Source organism: Gossypium hirsutum, chromosome D13 (genome assembly GCF_007990345.1).
Source record: "Gossypium hirsutum isolate 1008001.06 chromosome D13, Gossypium_hirsutum_v2.1, whole genome shotgun sequence".
Lineage (NCBI taxonomy): Eukaryota > Viridiplantae > Streptophyta > Magnoliopsida > Malvales > Malvaceae > Gossypium > Gossypium hirsutum.
Genome location: NC_053449.1, coordinates 33,382,724 through 33,393,148, shown reverse-complemented (window position 1 = coordinate 33,393,148; position 10,425 = coordinate 33,382,724). Strand labels below are relative to the sequence as shown.

Here is a 10,425-nt window from a genome sequence, read left to right as displayed (position 1 = left end):
TAATTCTAATTTGTTCATTGCCCGTGTCTTATTCAACCTTTAGAGATACAATTTTGTATAGCCTCGAATCTTTCACAGTTGATGAAGCCTATGCTTTCTTAACATCATAAGACAAGATAAAGCATTTTATGTCTAGATCTGACTCTCAGGGAGAGAATCTTATTGTTCACGGGAGACAATGAAAAAATACTGATGATAATCGTGGGAGGTCACAAGATCAAAATGGTGGTAAATTTAAAGGTAGATCGAGATCTTCAAGCAAAGGTAAAATCTGTAACTTTTACAAGAAGAAAAGACGCATTAATTCTGAGTGCTATAAGTTGCAGAATAAGATCAAAAGGGAGGTGACAAATCAAAAAGGAAAACAATCAGAATAATTCAAGGAAATTGATGTTGTAAAAGACTACAGTGATGATAAACTCTTAGTTGCTTTTGCCAATAACGCTAAAGTGAGCGATAAGTGGATCCTTGTTTCTAGTTTCACCTTCCAAATGAGTCCCAATCGAGATTGGTTTATAACATATGAAATAGTGCATGAAGGTGTTATTTTGATGAGAAATAATACTTCATGTAAAATCGCATGTATTGACACAATCAAAATTAAGATGTTCGATGGAGTCGTCAAAACACTTAGTAGCGTACGATATGTACCAAAACTGAAGAGGAATTTGATTTTGCTGAGTAATTTTGATTCAGAAAGGCACAAGTACATAGTTGAAAGTGGGGTTCTGAATATTAGCAAGGGTTCCCTCATTGCAATGAAAGTGCAAAGAAATACTACCAAGTTATATGTTTTGCAAGGTTCAACTATTACTGGTGATGCAACCGTCGCTTCCTCTTCATTGTCAGATGATGATGTTATTAGACTTTGGCATATGCGTCTAGGGCATGTGAGTGAGAACGGTATGGAAGAATTGAACAAAAGAGGACTTCTTGATGGACAATGCATTAGCAAACTAAAGTTCTATAAGCACTACGGTTTTGGGAAGCAAAGGAGAGTTCAATTTACCAGAGGAATCCATAACACGAAGGGAACGCTGGATTATATACATTCTAATCTCTAGGGACCATCTAGAGTGCCTTCGAAGGGTGACACTAATTATATGTTGACGATCATTGATAATTTTTCTAGAAAGGTTTGGGCATTCTTCCTAAAGCAAAAAAGTGATGTGTTTTCCACATTTAAGGCTTGAAAACTATGATCGAGAAATAGACAGGAAAACAGATAAAACACCTTCGCACAGATAATGACTTGGGATTCTATTATGATGAGTTTAATGAATTGTGCAAATCAGAAGGGATCATGAGACACTTGACAGTTCGTCATACTCCACAACAAAATGGCGTTGTAGAACGAAAGAATATAACAATCATGGAAAAGGTTTGATGTATACTATAAATTTTTTTTATTAATCGATCTCCATCCATTGCCATTGAAAAAAAGACTCTACAAGAGGTATGGTCTGGTAATCTTGTTGATTATTCTAATTTGAAGATTTTTGGGTGTCCTGTGTATGCTCATGTTGATGATGAGAAATTGGAACCTAGATCAATTAAATGTGTTTTTCTTGGTTATAAGATTGATGTTAAAGGATATAAGTTGTGATATCCTCAAAATAGAAAAGTTGTGATTAACAGAGATATTATTTTTTTTATGAAACTGCTATGCTACCTAATTTATATATTAAAAGACTTCCAATAAACACCAGCAAAGTCCAAGCACACATGTGAAGCAGGTGGAGCTATAGATTGATCCAAAATCTACAATAGAGTCTACTTCTCATGTTAGTACAGAAACTTAAAGTAGAGTTGCTTCTTCACCACAATATTTTATTACCAAGAACAAACCTAGAAGAGAAATTAAACCTCTAAAGAGGTACACCAAGGCTGATCTAGTTGCTTATGCTTTAAATGTAGTTGAAGATATAGATGCAAATCAAGAAAATTGGAGGAAAGTTAGTACTCATGATAATCCTGTAGATATGATGACTAAGTCACTTCCTATAACCAAGTTCGAGCATTGTTTGGACTTAGTTGGTGTTTATTGTTGAAGAATACCCTTAAGGGGTTTCGTGGAAGAGGTGGAGAACTTGTTCGTTGAGAATTCATGTCAATGTGGAGATTGTTAGAGTTGTGTAACCCAAATTCTAAGAGATTGCTTGCAAGTCAAGTTAAACAAAATATATTTTCTTTCTAGAAGATTTAGTATTTATTAGTATAATATATTTAGCATTTATTAGCAAAATATATTTGACATTGATTAGAATTAGGTTTTTTCAACTTATAAATAGATGTAGTCGAAACTCCTCTTGTATCATTCGAATTCGACATTAATGAAATTTATTCTCCTCTACCTGTGGTTTTTTCTCGAAAGGATTTCCACGTAAAATTTGTGCGTTCTATTTTTCTTTCTTTTTCTTTGCAATCTTTCTACATTGCCATTATCGACGTTCAATTTTTAACATCTTTAATAATATTATAATAAAAACTTGTAGAAAAGAAAATGATGTGAAATCATTTAATTGGTTAGGCCTATGACTCAAGTGGTGGGAATGACATATGCAATAATGTGTCATTTGAATGTATCTTGGGTAGTGATATTGAAAAATTAAGAGCCCGAGCTAATGGCTCATCAGTATCTTGCCCCAAGACTTAAATGAAAATAACCGAGGACATTCGTACATGCTCTAGTAAATATAATCATACGAGATTATAACATTAAAGAGTAAGTGAAGATGAAGTTCCAACAAAAAACTATTGTCTTTTTGCTTGTTAATTAACCAATGTTTTATGCGAGGTAAATTCGAACAGTAGACTTGAATGTCCTTTAATTCCTTAAAATTTACAAATTACAGGCTCAACTAAATAAAAATAATTTGCATGTAATGCAGCTCAAGCTTAAAAGAGTTTGGGTTACTTACCGACATTAGGGTGGGTGGGGAAGATCTGTGTCAGCAGAAGTAAAGACATCCATCATAAACAAGAGAGATTCTCGAAGTATTGATAAGCATGAAATAGTTCATAATGCAAATGATCATCCTCCCCTAAATATAGGGACCCAATTTTGATACCTGGTCCCAGATCATATAGCATTTTCCATGCCCCTTGTCTGAAATCAAAGCTAATTATTTTACCATCTGCCCAAACCACTACCATTGGCTCTTCTTGTTTCTCGGATCCAATAATACACACACCCGAGAATCCGGGATAGTACTCAATACATCCTAATTCTAACTCAGGGAAAGCTTTCACCGCATCACCCACATTCACCCGTTTCTTCCAATTCCATTCAGAATAGTCTCTCGCCATTTCAAATACATCGAATTCTAAACAAACTGACATACAATACGTCACTGCAACATACAAAACTCCTCTCGACTCCGAGAAATATCGACATGTCTCAGGCGCATCCATTCGGCTCGGTAACGCCATCGGCATTGTTTCTAAACATTCCTTCTCCACATCAAAATACAAGGATTCCTCTCCATATCCACACCAATGTATCCTCCCATTACAGAAAACCCATTATTCAGCTCTATTTCCTGCTCATCCTCATCTACCTCAAAACTGACTATACACAAATCCCATGAACCAGTTTTTGATGAATATAAGTCCAGATTAAACTTACAAGGCTCCCTATAACTTTCCCAGATGCAAATAATCCTGTAATCAGGTGATGTTAAAGGATCAAAAGCGAAACTAACAAAGCATTTAGAAATGAAATTATAAGCTGAGTTACTCGGACAATATATCCTCCTGAATTTTTTCGTAGTGGGATTGCAAATCAAGTAACTTTGTCTATAGGATTCACAAAGGAGCAACCCATTGCAAGATTGAAGAATCTTGACATGAGAGTCAGGGATGTAATGAAAGAAAGGGACTTTACTGTAATGCTTGAGAGGGACAATGGAGAACTCGGAGGGAGGGCTGAAACGGTCACCTTTGAGGAGAAGAGCGGTGGGGGAGAGGAATCCATTGCGGTGGTGATGGCGGGTGTGGGATAGACAGAAGTCAGGGTCCGAAATGATGAACTGCCATAGCTTTGAAACGGACTTGAATTTGATGAGAGATTTGGTGGGTAATCTGAGGAGGATTTGAGTGAGAAGGTCTTGGTTGTAGGCAATTTTCTCGGCTGCTGAGTTTATCATGGGAGTCTTCATACCCATATTCGTTAAAACAGACAACAATGCCTACTTACAACTACATCACTCCAAAAAGGACCTTATATAGAAGAAGATGATTTTGATATGACCCGTATTTAAAAGGATAAGAAAGCCATTAAAACAAGTTCCACTTTTGTCCGTTGTGATGCCACCATGGAATTTTCTCTATGATGTCGATTTTCGTGTTATGTCAGCTATTTTGTCCTAAAAATCTACGTTTGGGCTGTTTTGCCGACATGCCTGTTTATTCATTCTTATCTACCACCTCTGCCTTGCTTCATTTTACTTTTCTCTGTTTCGGTAACTTTTTATTATTCAAAGTGCTATATGTTTATTTATTAAAAAAATATTCTTAAACTTACTGTTATTAGAAATTTTTATAATCTAACCGATGCCGACATCACATTTCTTTTATTGTTTAAATTATTTAAAGGAGTAGATTTCTTACATGCACCAATAATTCATAATTTTAAAATATAATACTTATTTTATAGATATTATTATTTATTTTAATTTAATGTTTTTAAAGAGAAATATAATTAATAATTGTATTTGATTTGGAATAGTGATTACATGTTTTCATTAGTTCTTATTGAAATTTGAGTCAACATTACAAATAAAATTAATAATTATATTTGCACTAATTGCACTAATCGAAAGTTTTTCTCTTTTATAGTTTATTTTTTTTATAAAACAATTTTGGACGTCACGAATTTGTAAACTAAAATTCAAACATAATTCTTTTCAATTTCCGACATTGACCGTCAAGTCGACTTAGATTTAAGGTATGTTCTTCTACTTATTGATGGATACTGATCCACCTTACTGATATTCGAATCGTCACTTGGAATTCGTTGGTAAAACTTTTAAAAAATTTAATAGACTTAAATAAAAACTTATGGATAGCTCAATAACTTAAATGAAAACTTTCGATTAGTTTAATGACCAAATTGTAACTTCTTTTTATTAAATGATCGAAATAAAAACATATACATAATTTAATGACTAATGATATAATTTATATTTTAGTTAAATATTCATAACATTAAAAACTTATATTAATTTCTTAAAGAAGAAAACAAATCGTTAAAAACATTATATAGTAAAGGAATAGATAACATAATACTATTTTAAATATTAAATACGATTTGGTTTCTTTATATATATATATATATATAAAGCCCAATTATTGCCCGGGCCCATATAAATAAATAAAACCAATATATATGAAAAAATTAATTAAAAGTCTTTTTACATAAATAAGTCCATTAAATAGTTAACCAAAATTCCTTGCCCAAACCTAACCTAAGCCTAATGAGCCCAATCTCCAAACCCGATTACAAACCCAAATACAACCCCTAGCCCAACTACCATACTGCCCAACACCAAAATGGAACCAAAAACCCTAGCCGCATACTGCTCCAGCGCTGCAGCAACCAGGACCGAGCCGCTCCCCACGCGTGTAGCGCCTCCACGCGCCTCCAGCTGGCCCCCGTACATGCCACGTCCACCACTTCCGTAGGCTGTACCTGCAAATAGGATGAAAACAACGCAACAGAGAAAGAAAACATTGTATTTTTTTTATTTTATTGGTGTTTTTGAATATTTGGGCTATAAAGAAACAGAAAGCCATTGTAAGTTTTTTCACATACGCGTATTAAATACAAAAACCAAAGATATTCAGAGAAATCGAAAAAAATTCGAAAGATGATTGCAGATTTTTCTTCTTTCTTTTTTCTTTGGATTCTTTTTTTATCTCATTATTTATGCGCAAAATAAAAGAAAACAGGAGTTAAAGGATAAGAGTTTACCTGGCCGCCGGATCTCTGACCATCTCCGTTCCAATCGAAGTCTTGGTGGAGTCGAAGGTGCAAGAACGGCGCAACATTTGGGGGCTCGTACCTAGGCTTCTTTGTGAGGGGTGATAAATCGGATATTTTAGGTTTTTTTTTAGGTTTTATTTATTATTTTTAAGTTTTTTAAAGTGTGAAACGGCACCGTTTGAGCCTCATTACAATGGTTTCAAAATGGTGTCGTATCGTTCGACACCCGATGACCCGATCCAATTGCAGCGTGACCCGCGTGTTTTGGTAGGGGGAGGGTTATTTGCAACTATGACCCCTCCGCCTTGTAACAATATTTCAATTCGATATTTTTTTATTCTATTTCCTCTTTAAATTTAATCTTTTATTTTATTTTTGTTTCGATTTGATCTGCAACGAAATGCCGCGTTTTGAGATAGGGGGTATTTCCCTTTTTAGTCTTTCATGTAATCCGCGCGTTGCTTTTCAATCCGTCGTTTTATTTTTTTCATTTATTCCCAGTTAATTTTGTTTAATTGCGTTTTAATCCTACATATTGTTTTTGTTAATTTATGTTTTATTTTGTTTCCCATTAATTCAGTTCTAATTGTGATTTAGTCCTTTTTTTTATTAACCAGCTTTTTAACTAATTTATTGTTATTACTATTATTATTAGTATTATTATCTTACTTATTTATATGTATATCAATTTATTAAATTTTTTTATTTTTATCATTTATTTCTGTTATGTTTGCTTTGCCTCATTCATCTATTTATTTATTTTTGTATATAGCATTTATTTTAAAGATATATGTATATCTGTTATGTAGTTTAAATTTTTATATGTATGTCATGTTTTAAATTATTTTAGAATATTTTATTTTCCACTATTTTATTTATTTACTTTAAACTTTTAGGCATGGTATATATTTTAATATATTATTTAGTTTCAAATCATTATATATATTATTTTAAACTTTGTTTTTTTTATTGTTTCATTTTAAACTTGGTATTTGTATAATGTATGATTGAATTTATTGTTGCTATACTTGTTTGTATATGTCTATTGATTATTTGTTATTCATTAGTGTATGCTATTTAAAAATTATTTTTTTGGCGTAGTACGTTATTATTCAATCACATTACATTTGTTTTAAAGAATATGCCTCATTAAAGCATTAAAATCATTTTATTCCATAAATATTCAAAATACTTGGTGTTCACGATTTTCGAGAGAATGGCGCCCTAATTTACTGGGCTTCAATTCTTTTCGTTAAATTTAGATATCCGAGTATCCCTTTTTAAATAAAATCGTACAGATTCTAAATAAAAGTTTTTCGAGATTTCAAAATGTTGGATCCTAACTCACTAGATATGACATTTTGCTACCTCGAATTAGGGATTTTTTTAAAATAAAGGCAATATTCAGTGTTTAGGAATTTCGAGAAACTGAACCCTAACTTACTGGGTTTTAATTTTTTCGTTCGACCCAAATAACCAAATATCCTTCTCAAAATGCATGAGTTTTAAAAATATCAAAAGACAAACTTAATTTTGAAGATTAAAAATGTTACCCCCTAACTCACTGGGTGTGACATTTCATTTCTTTGAAATAAGAATGTTTTATTATTTTAATTCATTCAAGTTAAAAAGATCGTATTTTAAAATATTTTCAAAATTTCGACACTAAGACATTAAACAATCAATTTGGCACCAATTTTGGGCGTTACGAGGGTGCTAACCCTTCATCGTGCGTAACCAACTCCCGAACTTGTTTTCTCAAATTTCGCAGACCAAAATCATTTTTAAGGTGAGCCGATCCCAGCTTAATAAAGGATCGGTGGCGACTCCCATTTTCATTTTTAAGTCAAATTTTTTTTTGTTTTCAAAAAGTGGTTTCGACAGCTTGGCGACTCCGCTGGGGACACTAGAGGTCAAGTCGTAAAATTGATTGTTTTTTTTCTTATTGTTGAAAATTGAAAATTTGATTTGAAAGATACGATTATTTCACTGCATTTATTTGTGGTATGATTACTGTAAATTGAGTTTTATATGTAATACCCAAAAAAAATTACTACAGTAAGAAAGTAAGATAATATTCCTGATATAGTAAAATAAGGAAATAAAGTGATAAAAAGGGTAATTTTGATTTATGTCAACATTGAGAAGTATATTATGACATTAATTCAAGAAAGGATTAAATCGCAAAAGTGAGAAAAGTTTTGTGGCCCAAGAGTAAATACTAAAATTAAGGGGTTAAAGTGTAAATATGAAAAAGTTAAAGGACCAATAGTGCAAATATTTTAAGGGTAGAATAATCTAGAAATAAAGGAAAATTGAATTAGGACCAAATTGAAAAGGTGAAGAATTTTGAGGGACTAAATCATAATTTTACCAAATTAAGTGATGACCCAAGGATGGAATTTTAAAAGAACATGAAGGGCAAAATGGTCAATTAGAAGAGAGAGAAATCTAGAAGGCAATGATGATGTTGGTGATATTTTAGATTAATTAATTAAATAAATATTAGTTTATTAATATTTTAATTTGATTTTTAAATGATATTTTATTATTTTATTATTAAATTATTTAGTATATATATGTGGAAAGAAAGATGAAAAGCAACCAACCCATCATCTTCCATGCATCCAATGTGAGAAGAAGAGAGAAAGAAGGAAAGTTTTACTTTATTTACAATTTGGTCATTCCTCCAAAAATTTACCATTTTCACTTAGAAATCAAAAGAATTTTCATATCCATCAAGAGAAAAAGATAACAAGGAGACTATGTGGAGCTAGAATATAAAGTTTGATTCAAGAAATTGAAGCTGGAGGAGAGAGAAAATCAAGTTAAAGATTGAAATCAATAGGACAAGGTAAGAACATTGAGATTTCAATATATTTTTAAGTTTGATATTATTGAAATAGCATGGAAAAGATGTTATAGTAGAGTTTTCTTATATAAAGTATTATGTTCTTGATATATTAGTGAAGAGAAATAAGTGAAAGTGATGGAAAATATTATAGAGAAAGGGAATAAGGAAGTTATAAACTTAGTAATTAACATTTTGCACTAAAACAGTTTTGGACAGCAGCAGTAGGTTAACTATGAAAAATCACCATAAATTGTGGAAATGAAATTAGAGGATGAAAAAAATATGCAATTAAATCTTGATGAGTCTAGTTTCTCATAGAAGAAACGATGTAAGTAATGGAATTTTAAATCATGAGATATAATAGATTTTGTGAGACAGGTCAGAATGATTTCGGGTTCCCCTGTTTTGACTTTGGAAATCATAAAAAAATTGTACAAAAATAATTATGGGTTATAATTTATATTTTTAAAATCCTTAAATAGTCTATTTTCAATAGAAATAAACAGGGATATCATCCAAATTTTGTACAAGGAGATAATTAAGTTTTAGTAAAGAAGGGTCAGAACTGTCAGACAACAAAAAAAAGGTGATTTTAAAGAATAAACTGTACTTATTGGCTAAAATTTTTTTTTGAAAATTTTATGATAAGAAGATATGTGAGTCCAGTTTTATAGAAAATTAACGGATCTCAATTTGGAGTTCTGTAGCTCAATATATAAATAATTTAGTGACTATGACTCAAGTGGACAACTTTGAATGAATATATAAATAAATGGTGAAATTATAGATAATGTTACATATAAGCATGTTATATACATTAAGGATGTGGAATGGAGAGGAGGAGGAGGAAAATATATGATTATTCAACTAGCATGGGTTTTCATTAAAAATGACCAATTTACATGTTTTAGGTTCAGGGACTAAATTGAACAAATGTGAAACTTTAAGGGTAAATTTGTAAAAATGTCAAAAGTGACCAAATTGCATGAAATGAATTGTTTTATTATTAAAATTAGTAAATTGAATGAAATATTAATTTAGATCAAGATTGGGTGAAAATTCGAGAAAAATAGAAATTTTCCAAAATGTCTTTGAATTTTGCTATTTCTACAATTTAGCCTGGTAAGTTTGTATGAACTATATTTTGTATAATTTTAATAGAAGTGAATGCTATTTGGTAATGAATATTATATATATGTGTGTTTTATTATTGAAATTGAATTATTATTGGTAATAGGTATAATTATTAGATGTTTTGAAATGATTATCGGAAGCTCGATTGGGTTGGAAGCTTGTTGGAGATATATCAGATTATCCATTGGTTCTATTGGTAATTTTGGATAATTTGATTCTGATTATAATGACTTGTATAAGTGGTTAATGTTAGCTCATAAATTTTTTGATTTTGATTGGTTATAAATATGAATGCTTAATGAAATGAAATGTCTGAAAATTAATTTGTAAACTTCGGTAATGCTCTATAACCCTATTCTGGAGAAGGATACGGGTTAGGGGTGTTACATTATATCTTGGCATCATATTGCACAAAGGCTGTTTAGTCTTACCCTTTTTAAGTGGGAGTGAG

General features: G+C 31.4%; 2 protein-coding genes across 4 annotated transcripts; one reads left to right on the top strand and one right to left on the bottom strand.

The window, feature by feature from the left end:
* Positions 1-605: 605 nt before the first annotated feature.
* LOC121224954 (uncharacterized mitochondrial protein AtMg00300-like) lies at positions 606-1,064 on the top strand. Its single transcript, XM_041108607.1, has one exon. It carries the CDS (start codon positions 606-608, stop codon positions 1,062-1,064), a length of 459 nt encoding a protein of 152 aa, XP_040964541.1.
* A 1,925-nt stretch (positions 1,065-2,989) lies between these two features.
* LOC107903854 (F-box protein At5g07610) lies at positions 2,990-4,335 on the bottom strand. Of its 3 annotated transcripts, none has more exons than XM_041108844.1 (2): positions 3,941-4,335; positions 2,990-3,663 (listed from the first exon to the last, which is right to left on the bottom strand). In XM_041108844.1, the coding sequence occupies exons 1-2, from the start codon at positions 4,164-4,166 to the stop codon at positions 3,572-3,574; spliced, it is 318 nt and encodes a 105-aa protein (XP_040964778.1). In that variant the 5' UTR covers positions 4,167-4,335; the 3' UTR covers positions 2,990-3,571. The 3 variants fall into 3 exon arrangements, with proteins under 3 accessions (XP_040964778.1, XP_040964777.1, XP_040964776.1); XM_041108843.1 differs by having other exon boundaries at positions 3,887-4,323; XM_041108842.1 differs by having other exon boundaries at positions 2,990-4,307.
* Positions 4,336-10,425: the final 6,090 nt, after the last annotated feature.

Bases quoted from the DNA above. Each gene is read 5' to 3' on its own strand.
- LOC107903854 (XM_041108842.1), bottom strand. From the start codon at position 4,166: ATGGGTATGAAGACTCCCATGATAAACTCAGCAGCCGAGAAAATTGCC.
- LOC121224954 (XM_041108607.1), top strand. From the start codon at position 606: ATGTTCGATGGAGTCGTCAAAACACTTAGTAGCGTACGATATGTACCA.